At 41.1% G+C, this 25,452-nt stretch overlaps 1 protein-coding gene across 2 annotated transcripts in view; it reads right to left on the reverse strand.

Annotated features, from left to right (window-relative positions):
- Positions 1 to 25,452, reverse strand: part of HS6ST2 (heparan sulfate 6-O-sulfotransferase 2) — a 377,867-nt gene that overhangs the window by 63,365 nt on the left and 289,050 nt on the right. The window contains exon 3 of one of the 2 annotated variants that reach the window (XM_068962895.1): positions 24,128 to 24,160. The exons of the other annotated variant lie outside the window; for it this stretch is intronic. Coding sequence (XP_068818996.1) covers positions 24,128 to 24,160 — 33 coding nt within the window. The remainder of the gene's footprint in view (positions 1 to 24,127; positions 24,161 to 25,452) is intronic. 2 annotated transcript variants of the gene reach the window in all.

The raw sequence follows: 25,452 nt of genomic DNA on the forward strand, positions 1-25,452 counted from the left end.
GCGACCCCATGGACTGCAGCATGCCAGGCCTCCCTGTCCATCACCAACTCCCAGAGCTTACTCATACTCACATCCGTCGAGTCAGTGATGCCATCCAACCATCTCATCCTCTGTCATCCCCTTCTCCTCCTGCCTTCAATCTTTCCCAGCATCAGTATCTTTTCTAGTGAGTCAGTTCTTCGCATGAGGTGGCCAAAGTACTGGAGTTTCAGCTTCACCATCAGTCCTTCCAATGAATATCCAGGACTGATTTCCTTTAGGATAGACTGGTGGGATCTTCTTGCAGTCCAAGGGACTCTCAAGAGTCTTCTTCAACATCACAGTTCAAAAGCATCAATTCTTCAGTGCTCAGCTTTCTTTATAGTCCAACTCTCACACCCATACATGACTAATGGAAAAACCATAGCTTTGACTAGATGGATCTTTGTTGGCAAAGTAATGTCTCTGCTTTTTAATATGCTGTCTAGGTTGATCACAGCTTTCCTTCCAAGAAGCAAGCATCTTTTAATTTCATGGCTGCAGTCACCATCTGCAGTGATTTTGGAGCCCAAGAAAATAAAGTCTGTCACTGTTTCCATTGTTTCCTCATCTATCTGCCATGAAGTGATGGGACCAGATGCCATGATCTTCATTTTTTGAATGTTGAGTTTAAAGCCAGCTTTTTCACTCTCCTCTTTCACTTTCATCAAAAGGCTCTTTAGTTCTTCTTCGTTGCTTCATTGACTTCTTTCTTCCTTGACTACGCCAAAGCTTTTGACTGTGTGGATCACAACAAACTGGAAAATTCTTAAAGAGATGGGGATACTAGACCACCTGACCTGTCTCCTGAGAAATCTGTATGCAGGTCAGGAAGAAACAATTAAAACTGAACATGGAACAACAGACTGTTTCCCAATTGGGAAAGGAGTAAAGAATAGTTAATCGGTGCAAAATAATGTATTTAAACTGCATGAGAAATTATTCATGGGTTGAATGCCCCAGTGTGTAAAATGTGCCTTCCTAACCTTCCAGGGCCAATCCTCAGCCACTTCATTTATCTCCTGAGACTCTGTCCTAAGCCAGCATCAATCTTCTCTCATCCTTAGTGATGAGATCTAGGAAGAAGCTGTAGCTGCTGCTGCTGCTGCTAAGTTGCTTCAGTCGTGTCTGACTCTGTGCGACCGCATAGGCGGCAGCCCACCAGGCTCCCCCCTCCCTGGGATTCTCCAGGCAAGAACACTGGAGTGGGTTGCCATTTCCTTCTCCAATGCATGAAAGTGAAAAGTGAAAGTGAAGTCGCTCAGTCGTGTCCAACTCTTTGCGACCCCATGGACTGCAGCCTACCAGGCTCCTCCATCCATGGAATTTGCCAAGCAAGAGTACTGGAGTGGGGTGCCATCACCTTCTCCGAAGAAGCTGTAGGTGAGTATTTAAATTCCTGCTGGAATTCCATTATTTAAAAATGCCCTTGGAAAGCCCAGCTTTGTATGGCATTTTGGTGGGAGAAGTCACAGTGAGGAGATGGGTAATTAGCCAGAAATTGGTACAAATAACTGCCTGTCCCCACCGCTGCTATTAGAGGTATCAGAATCTACACCTTTTTTTAAAGTCAAATTGCTGACTTAACCATTCAGGCTTAAGCTACAGCTAATCAATACAAAATGTGGCCTCGAATGGCCTGTAGACACCAAATTGCTTGCTGCTGGTTATATGAAACAGGTCATTACAAAGGACAAATGATATAGTTTCCTCTTAATGTCATTTGGGATTATTAGGAAACTTAACATTGTATTGTAGAAAGTATAAACATCTCATGTACCTCTATAGAAAAGAATTAATAGTCTGTCAGCACAGCACAAGATCAGCTTTTGAACTTGACTCTAAAAGTATGGTGGTTAATAGTATATGTTATTGAACTCAGTTATATCGAACAGAGTATTCCAGTGTTTAAACTCCCCTCTGGTTAAGAGCTGGGGCCCAGAGAAACTTATTTAACTTTTTCAGATCAGGAAGCTACTTTTATTTAAAGCAGGAGTTGACAAAACGTTTTCTATAAATATTTTTGGATTTGCAGACTTTGGTGCTGCAGCAAAAAAGTAGACACAGACACCATGTAAACAAATGTGTGAATTTCATGTCATTGTGAAGTGTAAAAAAACATTACGAAAAAGCCATTTGAAATAAAAACCGAACTAAGCTCACAGGGCATGGAAAACAACAATGGACTCAAATGGCTCGAATGGCTGACCTCTGATGTAAACCCACATCAGCCACTTTCCCAAGACATGGAAAGTCTTCCATTTCCAAAGGTACTAACTTTTAAGTAGAAACCTCTGAGAGATTCAGGTGCTTTATGTTCAAATAGCAGAAGTTTACAGTGAATATATGAGTTTGGGAAAAAGAGACATAATTTTTGTAAGTTCTAATCCCATACAGAGGTTTCTCCTCACTTCTTGCCTTCTCCCATTCTTAGCCTCTTGTCTTCACCTTCTTTCTTTCCTCCACTTTTTCCAGTAACCACAGTTCCTTTCCAGTCTGCTCTTAGAATCCAAGAGAGGTATTTATAAATCCATTATGAGTATTTGTTCCTAACCTAGAATCTTCCACTGACTTGTCTCCCGGAATTGCCCACCTGTATCTTAAGCCCATTCCAATTGTGTGGCACTTTTACACATAGAACATTTTGATGTTTTTATTCACAAATCTTTTTAGAAATGACAAGAACATAAAGTAAAACATTTCTCAGTCCTCTGTATTCCCTCCCCACAAAAAAAATCATTCAACCTCCTATTCAAAAAAGAGATGTCGTCTGCAACACACTATCATTTAAAACACCACTGGTAAAGCCATTGACGAAACTGGCAGTCACAGTCAAATGCTATGGTGAAAAGCACTGTGCACCCTGTAAAATGATATTAATACATGGAAGTGTTAGAGATAGCTGGTGGTATTATGCCAAGTATCAAGGATGCAAACTTGTTGACATGAATTTTTGTGAAAGAGCCAGCATTATTACTGGGTTACTGGAATTGTTCCCAAGGGACAGATGAAAGCCTGCACTCATCTAATAAAGTGAAACACCTGGGTTATAGACCCAATTTTAGCTCTGTTTCTGCTGAATACTGACAAAGGTTCACTAACTTCTGTGAGCTTTCCTCCTCATTCTGTAAAATGGAAGGGTTTGGAAAGATCCTGAAATACTCTTCCTGGTTATGATTTATAACCATTTGAGTTGGAAATGGTTACAAAGGACAAAAGTAAAGCTTGCTACCTCTTCATGTCAGGAAAATGATCAAACCAATGAATACCTCCAGCTGCTCCTGTCTGGCTGTCGCTGGACATAATGGGAACAGAGGAGGCACTTTTCTTACATAGTCAGTTGCCATGATTGTCTGGTTGCTGCCACTTTTTACGAAACAAAATTGAGATCTGACTTATAATTTATGACTATTTATTACACGTCTGGAAGGTTAAGTGCAGTGCAGTTCCAGACAAGAAAAAGTCAATAAGCCCTCAGGTTGTTTTATGGAAATACATATCTCAATGGGCTGTAGTATTGGAATGCCTTTGGCCTAGAATAAAACCCTTCAGGATAAAAACCACTTTCAACAAATCACTCAAACAGCAACAGTCTCTGAGGGTTTTTCTCTTTAACTTTTCTTCATTTTGAACTCTAGGCAGTGGCTCCTCAGTTCTGTTAAAAGTAAACCTCTTTCCCTTCACAAGGCAAATCGTAATAGGTTATGTATTTTGAACAGTTCCGCACTCCCTGGGCTCGTAGTCTGACAAGGTACAGCAGGAGCGTTCTGCATGTGGTGGGTAAGGGGCACTGTGGCTGGCAGGCATCAGTTGCTGACTTGTGCGTGGCTCAAAAGCACTGGCTCAAACCGATGGCAGGATAAACACTAGAAGCATCTGTTTCCAGGTTTGTTCCTTGGGGGGCTGGAGGGAGCAGGGGAAGCTGGCTGTTTATAGAACAATTTACGGTTACAACTTCAATGGTTGATTACTTGATTTCTTAATCCATCTCTTAATCACAGATCAAACACAGGTTTCAATAATGAAGTCATTTTAGGCATGATTACAAACAGTCTCCTACTGAGGGCTTTTGCCTTGGAATAAGGAGCTCTCGTCCCACGCTCAGCGTAACACGGATCAGAACAGCACTGCAGCTCTCCTGCCCAGGCAGGACAGGCCTTTGGACTAGAACTGTGCCTTCTTTCCCACGAACATTTGTCTCAGTGCGGTCATGCAGTAATGGTGGGAGTACTGGGGTAACTATCACAGCATGGACCCACCTCCTCCGACTCCTGAGCTATTACTGTCTTTGGACAAAACAGCTATTTCACCAACTCCCTTGCTAGATCGCCTCAGATGGCTCCTTATTGTCTACCAATCCAGGTCTGCATAGCAGCTTGGCTTCCAAGACCCTCCCCGAAGAAACCCAGTCTCACGCATCTAAATGCCACACCACTGCCCTCCCCAGGTCCTCTAGGCCTGTCTTTGCTCCTGGGCCTCCCCAAGGCTGCTTCCTCTGCCTGCACTGCCCTTCTGCATTTCTTCCTCCTGGCAAGCTCCTGCTTCTCTTTAAAAACTTACAGTGGCTGGCTTTTCCTTGGTGTATTCTTCTCCATGGCCCTGGGCAACATCCATGCCTTCCTCTTGGCTCCATTTTGTTTAGATCTGATTATATCACATTGAATCATAAGATTTCTCTACACTTTTATGTCCACCTTTTGTGGATTGCGAGCTTTTTTGAAGGTAAGTTCAGTTCAGTCGCTCAGTTGTGTCCAACTCTTTGTGACCCCATGAATCATAGCACGCCAGGCCTCCCTGTCCATCACCAACTCCCGGAGTTCACCCAAACTCATGTGCATCGTGTCAGTGATGCCACCCAGCCATCTCATCCTCTGTCGTCCCCTTCTCCTCCTGCCCCCAATCCTTCCCAGTATCAGGGTCTTTGCCAATGAGTGAAGGTAAGTAGACTGTGTTTAATGTCAGCATAGTTCCCCCACCTCCTTTACATACAGGCTGACTGGTCCTCAGCATACTCGGGACACTGTCTTTCTTCCCATACAGGTGAATGTCTTACAAGACAAACATGGCAGACACCATGGTACCCTCTAGGGACTGACCCCAGGAATAGGTTAGAAGTCACAGTCACTTGCAGGAACGCAGACATTTGCAGGCTGACCTGGCTTCAGGGCAATGGTAGAAATGGGAGCCGTTCCCTGCCAAGACTTCCTAGCCATTGGCTTAGAGGTTCCTGTAAGCCCATGCCGCAGAAGTGACCTTCACACAGTCCTGACAGCAAAGGAGGACAGCACTCACCACTGGTGTCAACAGGCTCTAGGAATAAAGCGTTTCAGGGAAGGCCAAGGTTCTCTAACTGGCATTCAGGGAAGGATCTTGGAGGACAGAGCTTGAAAAGAGCAGCAATGTGTAAGCAGGAAGGCCATGCTTAAATAAAGGAGGGGAGATAAAGGAAGTGAAGGCTGAACCCAATTAAAATCGTTCGGGGGATCTATATTACATGTATTTTTTTTTAAACCACCAGCTGATTGTAAACTATACGAACACTCTTAAAATCAGTAAGATTTTGCTTAACTCCAACGATAGCTTTTGAGTTTAAATAACACTTCCAGTCTCTCTAAAAAAGCAATTTTAAAAGAAAACGAGGGGCTGCCCTGGTGGTCCAGTGGTCTGCCTTCCAATGCAGCAGGCATGGGATTCAGTTCCTGGTGAGGGAACTCAGGTCCCAGATGCTGCAGAGTGTGGCCAAAAATTTAAAAATAAAAGATATTTTTAAAAAAGGGAAGTGAGCTACTTAGTATACAAGCAGACTATCTCACCTCCCTAAGAGACCTAAGATGGTCTCAGCCTCCAGTACTGAACTCTGTGTGCACTGAAAACCTCTAAGTCACGTGTTTAACACCATGTCACGTGTAGGTACTCAAGGACTGGGTCTGCAATGAATGTACACGTCTTATTTTACAACCATGTTCCCTGAAGAAAACTGAGGCAGCCATCACAACATTCAGTAATTTAATGTATTTTAATGTGATTGATTGTTTAACAACAAGACTCTTGCCTTCATTCCACAAACACTGACTGAAAACCTACTGGGTTTCAGGCATTAGGCCAGACACTGGAGACACAAGGATCAATGAGACAACAGCGCTGGACTCCACAATCTAGGGATGCAAATGGTTAGAAACTAACCCATCTCCTCTTCCATCATTTGACTGCAGTTGCTCTCTTAAGAGATCATCAGTGATGGCCTGCCAACCAAGTCAAGTGACCTCTTTTTAAAAATCAGACTTTCTGGCAATCTCACTCCTGTGACATCTGAGGAGAGACATGATTGAATTTAACCACCAAGCCCTGCAAATATCTAGAGGAAGAACTTTCCAGACCAAGGCAGGAGCAAGTGCAAAGGCCCTGAGGTAGCAGCAGACCTGAGTGAAGCAAGGAGAAAGGTGTGATTAGAGAAGCAAGGTCACAGGCCAGAGCAATAAAATATGAAGTCAGAGAGAAAACAAGAACCAGGCGATGCAAGCCCTTGCAGGCCATGGAAAGGCTTCATTCTTGTGTTATTTGTGAGATGGAGGGCCACTATCAGACTTTGAACAAAGGAGTGACAAAATGTGAATTAACATTTTAAAAGGATCATCAGGTTGGTTGCTGCATGGAAAACAGGTTGTAGGGGACCATGGTGAAAGCAAGGGAACCAGCTTTTTACAGTGGCCCATGGAAGAGATGATGGTGGTTTGTTATGGAAAACAGTCTGGAAGTTCCTTTAAAAACGGAAAATAGAACTACCAGGTGATCCAGCAATCCTACTCCTGGGCATATAACTGGAAAAGACAAAAACTAATTTGAAAAGTTACATGCACCCCGATGTTCACAGCAGCACTATTTACAATAGCCAAGAAATGTAAGCAACCTAAATGTCCATCAAGAGAGAAATAGATGAAGAAGATGTGGTACTTATATACAATGGAACATTACTCAGCCATAAAAAAGAACAAAATAATGCAGCAACATGGATGGACCTAGAGATTGTCGTCCTGCGTGAAGTAGGTCAGACACAGAAAGAAAAAGATCACATGATATCACTCATATGTGGAATCTAAAAAAGTGATATAAATGAACTTATTTATAAAGTAGAAATAGATTAACAGACACAGAAAACAAACGTGGTTACCAAAACGGAAAGGGAGTTTGGGAGGGATAAATTAGGAATTTGGGATTGAGAGATACACAGTCACTCAGTTTAGTCGCTCAGTCGTGTGCGACTCTTTGCGACCCCATGGACTGCAGCACACCAGGCCTCCCTGTCCATCACCAACTCCCAGAGTTTACTCAAACTCATGTCCATTGAGTTGGTGATACCATCCAACCATCTCATCCTCTGTCGTCCCCTTCTCCTCCTGCCGTCAGTTTTTCCCAGCATCAGGGTCTTTTCAAATGAGTCAGTTCTTCGCATCAGGTGGCCAAAGTATTGGAGTTTCAGCTTCAACATCAGTCCTTCCAATGAACATTCAGGACTGATTTCCCTTAGGATGGACTGGTTGGATCTCCTTGCAGTCCAAGGGATTCTCAAGAGTCCTCTCCAATACCACACTTCAAAAGCACAAATTCTTCAGTGCTCAGCTTTCTTTCTTTATAGTCCTACTCTCACATCCATCTATGACTACTGGAAAAATCATAGCTTTGACTAGACAGACCTTTCTTGGCAAGGTAATGTCTCTGCTTTTTAATATGCTGTCTAGGTTGATCATATCTTTTCTTCCAAGGAGCAACCGTCTTTTAATTTCATGGCTGCAATCACCATCTGTAGTGATTTTGGAGCCCAGAAAAATTAAGTCTCTCACTGTTTCCATTGCTCCCCCATCTATTTGCCATGAAGTGATGGGACCAGATGCCATGATCTTTGTTTTATGAATGTTGAGTTTTAAGCCAACTTTTTCACTCTCCTCTTTCACTTTCATCAAGAGGCTTTTTAGTTCCTCTTCACTTTGGAAGAAACACAAGCTGGAATCAAGATTGCCAGGAGAATTATCAATAACCTCAGATATGCAGATGACACCACCCTTATGGCAGAAAGTGAAGAGGAGTTAAAAAGCCTCTTGATGAAAGTGAAAGAGGAGAGTGAAAAAGTTGGCTTAAAGCTCAACATTCAAAAACCGAAGATCATGGCATCCAGTCCCATCACTCCATGGGAAATAGATGGGGAAACAGTGGAAACAGTGTCAGACTTTATTTTTGGGGGCTCCAAAATCACTGCAGATGGTGATTGCAGCCATGAAATTAAAAGACGCTTACTCCTTGGAAGAAAAGTTATGACCAACCTAGATAGCCTATTCAAAAGCAGAGACATTACTTTGCCGACTAAGGTCCGTCTAGTCAAGGCTATGGTTTTTCTTGTGGTCATGTATGGATGTGAGAGTTGGACTATGAAGAAGGCTGAGTGCCGAAGAATTGATGCTTTTGAACTGTGGTGTTGGAGAAGACTGTTGCGAGTCCCTTGGACTGCAAGGAGATCCAACCAGTCCGTTTTGAAGGAGATCAACCCTGGGATTTCTTTGGAAGGAATGATGGTAAAGCTGAAACTCCAGTACTTTGGCCACCTCATGCAAAGAGTTGACTCATTGGAAAAGACTCTGATGTTGGGAGGGATTGGGGGCAGGAGGAGAAGGGGATGACCGAGGATGAGATGGCTGGATGGCATCACGGACTCGATGGACGTGAGTCTGAGTGAACTCCAGGAGATGGTGATGGACAGGGAGGCCTAGCGTGCTGTGATTCCTGGGGTCGCAAAGAGTTGGACACAACTGAGTGACTGAACTGAACTGAACTGAGCTCACTTTCTGCCATAAGAGTGGTGTCATCTGCATATCTGAGGTTATTGATATTTCTCCCAGCAATCTTGATTCCAGCTTGTGCTTCCTCCAGCCCAGCCTTTCTCATGATGTACTCTGCATATAAGTTAAATAAGCAGGGAGACAATATACAGCCTTGATGTACTCCTTTCTCAATTTGGAACCTGTCTATTGTTCCATGTCCAGTTCTAACTTTTGCTTCCTGACCTGCATACAGGTTTCTCAAGAGGCAGGTCAGATGGTCTGGTATTCCCATCTCTTTCAGAATTTTCCACAGTTTATTGTGATCCACACAGTCAAAGGCTTTGGCATAGTCAATAAGGCAGAAATAGATGTTTTTCTGGAACTCTCTTGCTTTTTCCATGATCCAGCGTATGTTGGCAATTTGATCTCTGCTTCCTCTGCCTTTTCTAAAACCAGCTGGAATATCTGGAAGTTCATGGTTCACGTACTGCTGAAGCCTGGCTTGGAGAATTTTAAGCATTACTTTGCTAGCTTGTGAGATGAGTGCAATTGTGCGGTAGTTTGAGCATTCTTTGGCATTGCCTTTCTTAGGGATTGGAATAAAAACTGAACTTTTCCAGGCCTGTGGCCACTGCTGAGTTTTCCAAATTTGCTGCCATATTGAGTGCAGCACTTTCACAGCATCATCTTTTAGAATTTCAAATATCTCAACTGGAATTCCATCACCTCCACTAGCTTTGTTCGTAGTGATGCTTCCTAAGGTCCACTTGACTTCACATTCCAGGATGTCTGGCTCTAGGTGAGTGATCACATCATCATGATTATCTGGGTCATGAAGATCTTTTTTGTACAGTTCTTCTGTGTATTCTTGCCACCTTTTCTTCATATCTTCTGCTTCTGTCAGGTCCATACCATTTCTGTCCTTTATCGAGCCCATCTTTGCATGAAATGTTCCCTTGGTATCTCTAATTTTCTTGAAGAGATCTCTAGTCTTTCCCATTCTATTGTTTTCTTCTATTTCTTTGCACTGTCACTGAGGAAAGCTTCTATATAAAATAAATACACAAGGTCCTATTGTACAGCACAGGGAACAATATCCAATATCTTGTAATAACCGAGGACAAAGAATAGATATATATGTATGTATATATAACTAAGGGCTTCCCTGGTGGCTCAGACAGTAAAGAATCTGCCTGCAATACAGAAGACCTGGGTTCTATCCCTGGGTTGGGAAGATCCCCTGGAGGATGACATGGCAACCCACTCCATTGTTCCTGCCTGGAGAATCCCCTTGGACAGAGGAGAGTGGCAGGCTACAATTGATGGGGTTGCACAGAGTTGGACACAACTGAGCAACTAAGCGCAGCACAGCATATATAACTAAATCATTTTGCTGTACACCAGAAACTAAGATAACATTGTAAATCAATTACACTTCAGTATAAATAAATAAGTAAATAGAAATGATGGTGCTTTAGAGGGCGATGCTAGAGGAGATTGTGATGAGAGTGTGAAGATTACTGATATATTATGAAGGCTAATGGATTAGACATGACCTGCGAGAGAAAAGCTGAGTGCCAAAGAATTGATGCTTTTGAACTGTGCTATTGAAGAAGACTCTTGAGAGTCCCTTGGACTGCAAGGAGATCCAACCAGTCCATCCTAAAGGAAATCAGTCCTGAATATTCATTGGAAGGGCTGATGCTGAAGCTGAAACTCCAATACTTTGGCCACCTGATGCAAAGAACTGATTCATTGGAAAAGTCCTTGATGATGGGAAAGATTGAAGGTGGGAGGAGAAGGGGACAACAGAGGATGAGATGGTTGGGTGGCATTACCAACTCAATGGACACGAGTTTGGGCAAGCTCTGGGAGTTGGTGATGGACAGGGAGGCCTGGCATGCTGCAGTCCCTGGGGTCGCAAAGAGTCAGACAAGACTGAGAGACTAATCACAGCACAGCGTATATAACTAAGTCACTTTGCTGTATACCTGAAACTAATACCACATTATAAATCAATTATACTTCAGTATAAATACATAAAAAGAAATGACAGTAGCTTAGAGGGGGATGGCAGAGGAGATGATGATGAGGGTGGTCAGATTACTAATATATTATGAAGGCTAATGGATTAGACGTAACCTGGGAGAGAAAAAGACACATGAAAGATATACTGAGGATATGGGGGAGCAGAATTGCCATTTACTGAGGTGGAAAAGATTCTGAGAGGAACAAATTTTGGGAGAAAATCAGGAGTTTGTTTTGGGGCAGGTCAAGTTTGAGATACCATTAATCTTCAGAGGAAATCTGGGCTAAGAAGTTGGTTATATGAGTCTGGAGATCAGGGGAGAGTTCAGACTGGCAATGCACATGGAAGCCAAGCCTGCCCCCAGCCTTTCAGCATCCTCTCCAAGTAGAGTCCATGTGATTCAACTGATATCATCAGCCACTTAGTGTAAGAATAATCCTTGCCTAAAGCCAGTTTGGCCTCCTCACCTTCCTTCTCACATGATGCTCATCCTGGCCTTCATTCTCAAGACTTGTTTGGCCTGATAAAGTGGAAATTGTAGTGATGACAAAAGCTGCTTAAGAAAGTACAGTATTGGGACTTTCACTGTGGTCCAGTTCCATCCCTGGTTGGGGAACTAAGATCCCATAAGCCATGTGGCATGGCCAAAATATATATATATATATATATATATATATATATATAAAATATTGATGTGCAGCATAGACTCTGTTTTCCTGATGAGCTATCTTTCATTGAAGCAACACATGTTTGATTAAGTTTCTTTTCTTCTAACATGTACAAGCATCAGAATATGAAGATCTGGATAAACTCAAAATGGAATCTTAGATGCCACAGAGAGACCAGCATTCAATCAAATTCATTTGGAGGGGGACCTACCATCAGGCCACTCGCCCTCAAGCTAAGCTTTTGGGGTATTATTTTAGGGGGAGTTGGTAAATTGTTAAGTCCAAGAAAATCACAGTATTTTGTTTCTTGCAAAAACCAATGAAAGGGAAATCAACCAAGTACAGGCTGTACTACTACAACCTGTTTGGAGCGTCGTTTTCGGCTGCACTCACTTTGTCTTCCAGGTACCTGGTTCTCTCCTTACTAAAGTCATTTGCTAGCTGCTGGAAGCTTGACAAGTACTGATTATACTCATCAGTTCCCCAACCCCACCAACTAGATTCACAAAAGTTTCAAAGTGGTAAAATTTGAAAGCCTGGAGAAAACACTGTGTTCCAAACTATCCACTGAGCTTTAGAAAGAGACAGGTAGGCAGACAGAGTTGGGCAAGAAGATTCATGGTAGGTTATTTGAGTTTCCTCATCTGCAAGTGGTACTAGCCACTCCCTACATGCCCTACCCCCACAGAAGGTTCTGCTGGGGGAGCTGAAGTAATGGTGAGACACACAAAGCCTGACATCTGCGTTCTCCTTCCATTTGGGTATGAGAGGTCATTTATAGATCTTCACGCAGCTAGCTACTCTTCTGAGCCTGTAGAGGAAAGAAAGAAAGCCATTTTGAGTCAGAAAATGACTCAACTTGACTGGCAGGAAGCTCGCTCAGGGCCAGGCAGAGGAAACCTGCCAATTCCTCAGATCATCATGGCAGTAGCAAAAGTGAGGACACATGTCTGTGGATCGGGCTGGTACACTTGGTGATTCAATGTCCATTGGCCCAGTAGAATACTGTCCTATTTTTGTGAAGCTAGCAGAGGTGTGTTTGCAATCTGTCTGTCTGTTTGCATGCTGGCCTTTGTGTATTTTCTACCCACCCACCTGCCTGGTCTGTTCATTTCCTTAGAACCCAAAAGCAGAATTAAAGAGCTGGTAAGTTCTATGGAGTCATCTTCTAGCACCCTCCTTCATCTTATAATGGAGAAACCGAGGCCCAAGGAAAAGTGACTTAACCAAAGTTGTAGAGCGAATTTAACAGCAGAACTGGAATTTTAATACTAGGTTGGCTAATTTTCAATTCTTGGTCTTTGTCTGTCTATGACTCAGCTTCTCTTTTAAAAAATACTTATTCATTTATTTGACTGTGTCAGGTCTTAATTGCATCTTGTATGATCTTTCATTGAAGAGCACGGACTTAGCTGTCCTGCAGTATGTGGGATCTTGGTTCATGGACCAGAGATCAAATCTGTGACCCCTGCATTGCAGGGCAGATCCTTAACCACTGGACCACTGGTGTTTTTATTTTTAAAAACTGAAGTATAGTTGATTTACAATTTTGTATTAATCACAGCAAAGTGATTCAGTTAAATATATATATATATACACACACATTTTAATATATCCTATGATAAACCATAATAGAAAAAAATATAAAAAATCAAAATATAATTAAAAATGTGCTTTATCTCTGCATTTTTAATGATTTTTTATGTGAGTATAGTTCATTTACAATGTTATGTTAGTTTCTATGGTATAACAAAGTGAATCAGTTATATATACACATATATCCCCTCTTTTCTGGATTTCCTTCCCATTTAGGTTATCACAGAGCACTGAGTAGAGTTCCCTGGGGTATACAGGGAAGTAGGTTCTCATTAGTATCCATTTTATATATAGTAGCATATCTCTGCATTTCTGCTTCTCTCTCTGTCATTGTCTGCTATACATAATCCTTGGGAAACTGATGTTGGCCTGGCACATGCCTTACTTTTACAACATGTTCTCACAAAGGCTCCCATCCCTATAACATAACTCGTCAACCCCCATTAATTAACTGCATTGCCTCAGCTCCAAGCTTTGGTCATGTCTTGGTATAGCTCCTTTTGCTAAAAAGGTCAAACCAAGCACCTTAATTATTCCATAGATTTGCTTTCACCTGTGGGATTATTATAACTCAGAAATATCTCAAGGCAAGTATCCTAAATTAATTTTTATGATACCTCTTCTATCCCAAGTTGACCCTGACCTTACAGTATTTGAAATACTGTGCATATTTCCCCATGGCAAATCGAGAATCCACTTTTAATTTGATCCCTACTTTTGCAATGCAACTTGTTGACAGTAAAAAAAAAAACAAAAAAACAAAAAGAAAGAATATTGCTGGGTTTCTTATCCCCAATTTTAAAAATAATACTACAATCTATAGCATACTACATACAAAATAGCTTTCAACTTGAAAAGTCACAAAAACAGAGAAAGAATACTCTCCAGAGGTTTCACAAACCCTGGAGAATGTGACTTGCCACTTTCTGTTTTCTTTGAATTAATATGAGAAAGGAAATGAGCATATAAGGTGTGATGGATATGGTTTCTAGTTTGTTGTCTGGTTTAGATTATAAGCTCCCAGAAGACAGGGCTAGCTTAATGCTCTGCTCAGTGGCTATTTAGTGTCTGATATAAACAAGCGATGAATCTGCTTTTGGCTCAGTTGCAGTTGCTGCTAGAAATGGAGCTGGTGTTGCAAAAAGGAAAAAAAAAAAAAGAAAGAAAACCAAGGCTAGCTTTTTACAACAGGTCAGCTGATGACTACTCTGACTTACTGGTCTTGCATTTAAGGTTCTCCTAGAATATTCTTTATAAACTCCACTTATTTTGAAGCTAGATTTCACCATTCTGAGAATGAAAGTGAAGTGGCTCAGTTGAGTCCGACTCTTGGCAACCCCGTGGACTGTAGCCTATCAAGCTCCTCTGTCCATGGGATTTTCCAGGCAAGGGTACTGGAGTGGGTTGCCATTTCCTTCTCCATTCACCATTCTGCTGCTGCTGCTGCTGCTGCTAAGTCGCTTCAGTCGTGTCCGACTCTGTGCGACCCCAGAGACGACGACAGCCCACCAGGCTCCCCTGTCCCTGGGATTCTCCAGGCAAGAACACTGGAGTGGGTTGCCATTTCCTTCTCCAATTCACCATTCTACCTGCCTTTAAAAACTGGTAAATAGATTTTTAAATTGAAGTATAGTTGGCTTGCAATGTTGTGTTAATTTCAGGTGTATGGCAAACTGATTCAATTACACATGTACATGGGCTTCCTTTGTGGGTCAGCTGGTGAAGAATCTGCCTGCAATGCGGGAGACCTGGGTTTGATCCCTGGGTTGGGAAGATCCCCTAGAAAAGGGAAAGGCTACCCACCCCAGTATTCTAGCCTGGAGAACTCCAGGGACTGTACAGTCCATGGGGTCGCAAAGAGTCACGACAGCAACTTTCACTTTCACTTATACATATACATATATTTCAGTAGCATTGTAAAATTGACACTGAAGGCGTCGTACAGAAAGGAATAGATGAGGCTAATGGAGCTTTCCTTGTGAAGGGCTTAACATGAGGTTTTATGATCTCCAAGTATTAAACCACATGGTTCTTCAATGATATAACATTCTGTGGTTTTCAGGGAATCTTCATTCAAAGCTCCTATCCTCCCATCTTATTTCATTTTCTCATAAAACATACCAGCACTTATAACTAATTAATTTTAGGTCTTAGTTAATTTCACTCTTAGGAATTTCAGAAATCCCTCAGTGTTTCCTGCATAACCAGACATTAATTCCCTTTAATTAGTCAAGAAAGGTTATTTGAGCAAAAGAACATCCAAGTAATCACTTTCCCCTGCTTAGGTTCAGAAGGTAGGTTATGGTCTAAAAGGCGTTTGGGAGTCAGAAAATGATTCCAGCCAAAAGCATCACTTAATGTTCCTTTCTTCCTTGTAGCTTTTACTCCTTTTCATGCAAACAAGCTGTAATGGGCTTAAGAAACTCTTTATTTTGCCTCATGCATCATCTCTGACATTGTCAAATCAATTCATATGAAAAAATTGGGGAAAGACTATGTGCAGGCTCCTCATAAAGTCTTATGTGCATTTACATTTTAATATAGGAACAATCAGTAAAGGCCATTTACAGGCTCATTTATGCCGGTTTAGAATGACTCTGACATTCCAGAGCTGTACATGAGCAGCCTTCTCTTAGGGCTCCTGACAAATGAACAAGAGCTCTCGGAGAAGAGAAGGTAAACGGTGCCCCATGGAGAGCAAAAATCAAGTTGGAAATTGTAAAAGCCATGAGCAAAAGACCAACAAGCTACCAAATGCCATTCACACATGCTGTCTGGCATACCCACGGCCAAAATTCTGAAAGTTGAAAAGTTTTCAAACTGTATCAGGCTTTGATAAAGCCCCTTTATAATTCCAGTGTCTGGCTGATGAGGTGATGCTGAGCTGTCCGGAAAAATCAGTGTGGTAAATTGGATGCTGAGCCAATGAAAGTGAAGGGACAGGAAGCCCCATGGTGCCACGGCGACAGTCATTTTTTCCCTAGGTGCAATTTTAGGATTTCGAAGAAAGGCTATTTGCCAAATAGGAAATATTTCAACTCTGGAAGGGGAACAGAAATAATCTAGTAATTCCTACCTTGTGAAATAGTGTTTTCCACTTTATGTGCTCATAAGATTTCCTATGATATATAGTTGTGCTACAAATGCTCTGGACAAGGCAGTGAGACCAAACTAATGGAAAATATTGCACGCAAAAAAGAAGGCCACCTAGAAGGGTGAAATAGGAAGATAAAGCAACAAACACACCTGGAAAGGATTCAAAGTACTGAGAACCTAAATTAAAAGACATTTAACTCTTTTGATGGGGAAAGGGCTAGAGCTATAATTAAGAATGAGCATTAAAGAAATAATATATAAAAAAAGAAATGATGTATACATTTAACTGTGGAGCCCCAGTCTATAGCCCTGTCTTCACTTCTTTCAACTGAATCTTGCATTGCAGGCTCTATTTCCAATCCAGCTACTCTCTCCTCTTGGTGACCTTGGACTATCAGCTGCCCCGAAGCCTCCAAAATATATGCACTTTACCTATTGCTAAGGGATTTTGCCTACTTTCATTGATAAAATTCTTTGAGAATAATGAATTACAAATGCTGTGAACAAAAGTAGCACCAAGAATTAAATAGCAAAACCAAGCAGACAAGCAAGCATAATTCCCAGGTAGCATAGGTAATTCCAAATCAAGGCACTGGAGGGAATGCAGTTGACCTGAATTACAAACTAGCTGGGTGTGCTTAGATAGGTCATTGTCTTGGTGGGGATCTATTTCCTCATTGGCACAACCTCACAAGCTTTTAAATAAGAGCCATACAGGAGCTCCCTGTACTGTCTCCCTCATTTCTTTCCTTAAGCCCAATTCTTCTTCAGTGTCAATATCCTGTGAGAGCAGATCAAAAATGCACTTCTTTGGAGAGTCTAAACTCTCCTGGATCTTCTTCTTCAGACTCTCTGACCACAAAATCATGCCCGGCTCTTCTCTGGAAAAGAGTGAATTCCTAAAATCTAATCATGGAGCTGATTCTTGTATTTATTTTACTTTCTAAAAGATGTTTTGGATGTGGACCGTTTCTAAAGTCGTTATTGAATTTGTAGCAAGATTGCTTTTGTTTTATGTTTTGGTTTCTTCACAGAGAGGCATGTGGGATGTTAGCTCCCCGACCGGGGATTGAACCCATGCCCCTGACACTGGAAGCCTTAACCACTACACCATCAGGGAAGTTCCTGATTCTTGTGTTTAGAACATGGCAGGTATCTGAAATTATAGAACAGCGGTAACATAGAAGGGCACAGCAAGGGTATTTCAGATGTTGGTGACTTTCTAGCTCTTCCTCTTCTAGTTGTCCAAGCCCACCTTTCCTGCTTCCCCATCTTCTCCCACAAAGCCCGGTGCAGCAGATGTAGCGAAGGTGTGAGGAAGCTAGGGAAGGCTAACTTTCCAACTTCAGCTTTGGTTCCTAACTGGGCTTTGGCGAGGTGCTGAGGCAGACAGCACTGCCATGACTGCAAAGAGCCCTGAGTGGCCCTCTAAGAGTTAAGACACTTTTCCTGGCACCTGAGACACGAGAGGGCAAGACCTATGCTATGTCATTGTGAAGCCAACTTAGAATGCCTTCCTTCATTTTAGTAGCATTTGGTTCTTCTTGAAGATTTCCTGTGGGCAATCTAAAAAGTCTGCGAATTTTCAGATATTCTCATAAGAAGTTGACAGTTGCATCTGTGGTGTTGAACTGTTGCCCTGGCTGGTGGAGGTTAAAACAAGAAGCAATGTTTTAACTTCTTGTGACATTTACAAGAATTGTAAAGCTGGCTTTTGCTGGAAAACTTATGCTTAATCTAAGCAGTTCTGATACACTGGAAAATGTTCCTACACATCCACTTTACAGAATTAAACAGAATGTTGCAAAGAGATCTTGGATTACGTTTCTGAAAACAACTAATTGTACCACTTTAGATCTAAAAGAACCCAGAGATCATCTACTTTGAACACTGCTTTTATACATGAAGATACAGGCTCAGAGAAAGGAAGTGGCATGGCTAAGGTCCTATAGCAGAGAGACACTGGTCTCCGAATTCTCAATCCAGGGCTCTTGCCACTACAAAAATAGGCAAAACCAAATGCCGCCACAATTACTAACCTTTCATACCCATGTTTTTCTTTCAAAAGGTAGTTTGTCTTGAGTAACAAAAATGCTGTGAGTAATCAAGAGAAATATCCCTAAGGGTTAGTGGACCTATTTACATTCTATGACAAGAAGTAGGTGAATCTGCTAAATTCTAATGCTGAAGAAGATAAGAAAAGTACGGAACAAAAGTTTAATAAGGAGCACACTCTGGGTTACACTTCAGGACAAGCGAAGGGGAGGCAGTCCTAACGACAGAGCAGAGAGAAGCAGAAAAAATGAGAATTGGTACTGAAACCAGGAAAGTATGAAATAGAGGAAACCAAAGGGCCCAGGCAAAGTGTTAGCGAAATCTGTAGGAAACCTACAAAAGCAAAGAGCAAAATCACCTGGATCACTCTCCATCTATCCAATCATTCTCTGTCCACTTTTATTTTTTTCATGACATTTATCACTCTCTGAGATTAGTTTGTTCATTTACTTGTATATTGTTTATTTTCTATTTCCCTCTAATATGTGTGCACACACCCATTCATGTACACTCACATCCCTTAAGAAACACAAGAGGAGAAACCTTGCATGTTTTATTGTCCCCAGTGCCTAGAACAGAGCGTGGAACATAGTGAGTGCTCAGTAGATACATTCTGAATGAATAAATAGAAGTTAAACTACAACTGATGAAAGCTGTGAGAATAGACATCCAAGATTATAAATTCAAGGATGTTTTGAGTATTCTTACTTTCAGTCAGAATAAGAGAAGTACATCAACATCTCTAGCTCATTTAAGGCAAGAGAAATAGGAATTTTGATCAATACATGCACCATTATTATGAGAGCTTTTGTGCCATGGAGGTCACAAAGGGGGTGCTGGCACAATAAAAGGGGAACAGTGCCATCTGCATATCCATAGGAGGACTTTTGGGGCCTCAAGTTTGGCTTTGAAGATTACAAATGCAATGAGGGATCTTTGGGACCTGAGAGTAGCCTTGAAGTGGACTTTGAAATTAACACCCGGGACTGACAATACTTGATACAAGACTTGCAAACAAAGGGCCATGCCAGATTTCTAAAGGATAAGCTGGTGTGCACTCAGGGAGGCAAGGAACTCACCCAGTTTTCTAGACCATTACGTTTTGGAGGGTCTGATGACCTCTGCATATTCCATAGGTAGTAATTCAAATGGGGGGACTGTACTTAGTTTGGGGAATGGGGGAATGAGGTCACCTTCCTTCATAAGGAATATTGTTCCCAGTGCTAAAGTTATAAGCTAGGTCTGTAGTTTCTGTAAGAATAGCTCATTTACAAAGAATTATTCTAACAATACTAGGCAACAATACTATTAACAAAGATTTGTTTATTTCTTTGCTCTAATTAAGTTTTAGGTCAGATAAAATTATTCTTACTCTGGCCTAGAACACTGAGAGCCAACTTGAAATATGAAAAACCAAAGTAATTCAATATTTACTAAATTTAAAGGAAGTAAAATAAAATAGAAGTAAAAGTAAAATAAATTTGAATTTATGCACATTCTTTTCCCACTTTAGCAGTGGCGTTATTTTCCTTAAGTCCTCTTTTGTCATTATGATTTTCAGCAAGGTTACAGTCTCTGAATAACTTGTCATACGCTGCAGATGTTTCAAGACCAAATTAAACTCTCAATGCACTTGCAAATAACTAAAGAAAACTGTATTAGACGCTTAAGGACAAAGACACTACACACTCTGTATTGACAGCCCATTGTTCCACAGACAGCATGGCATCTGGAAGGTGTCCAGTAAATATTTGCAGAATAAATAAAAGAAAAAATCAATCTACCATGTGATAGAATTATTTTCCCACATTCAAAATGTCAGGCGTGTCTGACCCAGCCTGTGTGTATGTGTCTATACACATAGTGCTCTCAAAATTCCCACATGTTCATCCTTCAGGATGAAGGCATTATCCTTCCTCTGGGCACGTATGTTTGTATAACAAAACACTGCAGCAAGATTAACCATACAGACTGTCCCAAGAAAGATCATTTTAATTAACCTTTCCTCAAACATACCAAACTACCAACACTTAAAAATTGATCTCAGTTTTCACTTAGGAGAACTGTTTCTTCTCCCTGGAAAATATATACCTTTGAAAGTTTTCACTGCCAATTTATATCTCCAGTTCATAATCATAGAAATTCACAATTGACTTGTCATGCTTTCCATGGAAACTCAGTGTGAGCCACTTTCCTAACTTAGACTACTTTTACTTCTGCTCAGATGAATGCTCAACACGTCTTCCTTGTTTTTGACCCTTAATACTTCTCGAAGCTAGATCCCCCCATCTGCATTCCTGAGGCAGGATGACAAAAGCCAGACTACACTTCAGCCTCCTAGGATATCCTGCCCTGGAGATGCTCACCAAGCAATTGGAAATTGGAGCTAGCCTGGAGCTCCGGCATAAGTTAAGGAGAGGTCAATTTGGGAATCATTAGTGTAGAGGTGAAAGGTGAAGCTATGTCAGGAGATGAAATTACCCAGAATGAGCACACAGCAAGAGAAGAGAAGCAGATCAATGACAGGACCTTGGGAATTGCTCCATTGAAAGGAGCGGGGTGGGAGCGGGGAGAGGCTGTGTGTGTGTAAAAGAGATCCAACAAAGGAAACTTAAGAAGTGTTGAGAAGAAGACAGGAGGTGAACCAAGATAAATTAGGAATGCTTTCAAACGAGAAGATGCATAAAAGTTCCAAAATCACCAAAGAGTTCAAGAACACTAAAGCTGGAGGAGCCACTGGATTTTTAAACATGTCACAGATAATCTTGGAAAGCAATCTTCTGGGTGCCGTCCTTGTGAACTCTGCGTGACCATATGCTGATGTGTACAGGTGTATATGCATGTGCTCCAAACCATCATAAGATGAAATGTAAGTGTTGCATGAGACTGGTACTAGGTGTGTGAGACAATCGTGGTAATAACCATTACCACTTATTGACTGTTTACTATATGCCAGGAACAGTGCTAAGCACTTGATATGCATGATCTCAATTTAATCCTCGCAACAACCCTGTAAGGTGTTTACATGTGAAGATACAAACTCTGCAGAGGCTAAAAAAATGACTCAAGGTCTCAGTGCTAGAAAGTGACAGGCAGCACCAGGATTGGACCCAAGGACAGTTTGACTCTAAAAGCCCATACTCCCAGTCACTGAAGAAACACTTCCATATGCTGACATTAGCGACATCATCCGTGTATGAAGGGAAGAGAGCTGGTACGTCAGTTGAGCGTCTCCTATTGACAAAAGTACTTTGACAGAGCATCTCCTTTCACCCGTATACCATCAACATCATGGCTATGTTTAGGTTAACTTTATGAAGGCACATTTAAAGAAAGGATTCACTTTTTGGAAAAGAAGCCGAAGTTGTATAATTTCAAAACAACCGGTTATCATTCAAATGTATTTACTACAATAGCTCCCAAGGGTTTGAAAGTTTTTTTAAAAAACTGTGGCATCATTGATTTGGTGGTTGTTATTGACATTCAGATCACTGTGTATCAAACTCATCTGAAAAGTGAGGGAATTTGATAGGGTAATTATAAAGGCCTCCTCCAGTCTTGACTTTTTATGATTCTCATATGCAGGTCTAACGCCAATCATTTTAAAGGTACAAAATATGAAGCAGAATGGAAAAGCAGCAGCAGAACTGGTTTATGTGTCAGCATCCTTTTATTCCTTAAATTTATAGAGGCATACTGTTAAAATATTATTTGAAAAATTCAGTCTTTGGTTGTTCAAGGCATTGATTGTGAACTTAAGGAGAAGCTTGGAAACTCCATCACAAAATGATACCCTGAAAATCCAGGCAAATAATTTTCTTGCAGCCAACTGCAGACCTTATAATACAGCTGGCTATAGGGAAAAGAGAGAGAGAGACACAGAGAGAGAGAGTTGCAAGCACTCTGGCAGTTAATGTTTTTACTGTCTATAGAAACACAAATGAGGTTCTGGTCTGAAACAATTAGCCTCACTGTTAATTGTGCATGTGTGTGGCAATAATGCAAGGCATTTGGGATGGTTCCCACTGATTGTTCCCTTTTTTCTCTGGATTAGAAAATCCATTCAGACAACTAAATAATAGCAAGCATTTATGCAAATTGTCAATTATTAGACAGAGATAATCATAATCTTGTATATTTAGGAAACTAAATGTACAATGGGGATTATCAAATGAATTGTTGCTTCATTTTACCAGTGGTCGAAAAAACATGCTAGCTTTGCAAATAGTTTTCATACATCATTCAGTCCACCAGAATTAAAAATGGCTCCCACAGACGTTTACCAAAGCTGATTCTCTTCCATAGCACCATCTGTGTTCTTCTCTTCCTTTCTCACAAACTAAAAGCAGGTAAATTATTCTGACAATAGTTTCTGGTCAAGCTACTCAGCCCCATAATAAAAATAAAGAATAAGACATGACTTGTTTTGTTATATAGCAAGCCTATTAAGACAGAGATGATTCTATCATGGAGCAAAATTTATTTATTTATTTATTTATTTTTGGAGTGAAATTTAAAACAAATATAAAACAAAATTTGCAACATTTTCTCTGTGAAAGCAATTATAGGGATAATAGTCTTTAGGTTAATTGGCTATTATCTTAATGGTCACCCACTCTGTTTTATTTGACAGATGAGGAAGTCAAGGCTCACAGCAGACATAGGAATTGAGCAAAGTCACTCCACTAGTTAGTAGCAAAACGTAGTACTCTTGCCACCATGATACACCCAATCCATGATGCTCAAATGCCCTCCTGTACTAATATTGTGTGATTAGGTGTCTATACCATTTATCTCAATGAATGAAACCTGACTATGTAATTAAATCCTGAATTTATGCTTCTCAGATGTCAAATAAATCCATTGAGACCCTAATGGGAATATGGAAACCTAGCTACTGAAAGCCAAACTGGGTATCTAAGATATGGTCAATCTACTCTATTTCAGTGAGAGTCTTCTCTAGTAGAGGAATCTAAAGGCTATAACCTTTGCTCTTCCTAACTTATCTGGCTAGGGAACAAATAATATAGATAGGTAGGAAGAGAAAGTAGAGACACTGGTAAATCTTTCTGGAGCCAATAAGCCTAGAATAGGCCAAATACAGTACTGGTGAGCAGTATGATCTTAGAAAACCACGTGCCAAGCAAGGAGAGCCACATTTACAAAATGGCTGACAATTCTTCCAGCTTCCTCAGCACTGATGGCATTATGACGGCACAGCTCGCGGCAGCAGTCATTGCCTGGAAGACTCTATTCTGTAGCATTCTCAACAGCTCCACCCCAGCCCCCGACCCAGGAGTTAGAAACTTTCCTGTGTTTGATTAGACTTGCAGAGTTCATGTCACAAAGGTCCCTAGCCTATGGGGTTACGCTACCTTGCAAGTTTACATATGTGCATACTTTACAAGCCCTGATACTTTCAAATAATTCATCTCCCTTCAGTAAAATGCTGACCTAGTTGCTTCCTAAACCACCATCCAGGTGAGTGACAGGCAGGTGCACCTGAAGCGCTGTGGAGAACGCTTTGTTGATGGTGGGGTGGGGTCTTCATAACAGAACACTCCGCAGTGTCTTCTGATTTCAGCAAAAAGGAAAAGAAGCTAGTGACCTACTGCCCGACTGGGATGCTGGCCATGAACTTTTGCCTTGCTTCTGAACGAGGTCAGCTTTCAGACCTGAGACTATATGCCTGGGTCATGTCAGCTGTTTTAAACTAAAAAAGAAAGCTGGAAAGAATCTATCCAAGTGGAAACCTAACTATTTATTGTATGGAAATTAAACTGATGGGCAATGGCAGAGTCTATATATTCTAGCTCACTTGGGTTTAGTTAAACTCAAAATCCATTGTCACTTACCTTGCTGCATCTAGAATCTGAAAAATCCTCCACCTGTTAAAGGAACAGTAAAACCAGGTGCTAGCAAGAGCTTGGTAAGAGAGGAATTAAAATAATAAAAGTTTTCCATTTTGCTTTGATCACATTTTTTTTTTCAGCTTTCCAAACCTCAAGGCAACAGCTCATGGATGGCTCCCTAATTCTGTTCCCCACTAGCTCCTCTCATGTAGTGGGGAGATTAAGAACCAGAGGGCTAAAAGGGACACGGCAGTGCTGAAAGTCAAACCTCTGAAGGGCTACGGGCTGAGAATGAAAGATCCCCCATTCAGTCATAACTAATTCCACTCCCTGTCACACAGGCAATGGCAATCTAAGCAAAAAACCAAAGTCAATAAACCAAAACCAAGACCATACCAAACCAAGCACTGTGGCATCACTAAAACGGAAATGCCTGATTGAAAGGACCTAGGACGAATTTACAGGGATTTTTCATATTATCAAGGATATATGAAACATAAATAACAAAAAGAAAAGAAAGAATGATTAGACTTTGTGGATGTTCTTCCAACCGATGAAAATTCAAAGCACACAGAAAATGATACATAAATCATCACTAGTTCCTTCCACCCAAATGCAAGACATCCATCAATGTAAGCAATGTCTCTCCATTTAAAAAAATACTCAGTTGCTTTCATATTATATCTTGAGTTACAAAATACTAATTCTACTATGTGGATTTCTGATATTGGCAGGACTGGGAAGTTGTGCATTGGACAATTGCTAACCTGAGAGTGCAAATGAGCTCAGATAGCTTTTTGTTTTATGCTAAGCAAAGGATATTATAATATGCTAATACTTTTGTGCCTATAGTGAGTTATATAGCCTAGACATTTTCTTTGGAGGAATATTTCTTTACATTAAATATGTCTTACGGTTTTAGAGGTGAGTTAAGAGAGATTTTCATAGCATGGCTAGCAGACATAGCAATAGACCTTGCATCTTTGTTTGAGGAGCAACATATGGCTCTTTTACCATCAGCTATTGGCATGGCTAAGGCCCCCTTCCCTGGGTCTGTGAGTTGTGAAGCCTGGTGGAGAAGCAAATGTGATGAAAACAAAAGTAATGTAGTTAGTGACATCAGATTTGTTAGACAAGATACCTACATTAGCTGACTTACCATCTGGGGCCCAATGTGATCCTCTTCCATTCTGGCCACAAGAAAGAAGTAATCTAGAATGTTCTGGCCTACCAAGACTTAATTTCCCTACACAGTGAAGAAAGGCTAGTATCTCTTCCACTGCACTCAGCCTTATGAACAAAAAATACGTCTTTGGGTGAAAAATAAA

The sequence above is a fragment of the Capricornis sumatraensis genome, chromosome X (genome assembly GCF_032405125.1).
Source record: "Capricornis sumatraensis isolate serow.1 chromosome X, serow.2, whole genome shotgun sequence".
Classification (NCBI taxonomy): Eukaryota; Metazoa; Chordata; class Mammalia; order Artiodactyla; family Bovidae; genus Capricornis; species Capricornis sumatraensis.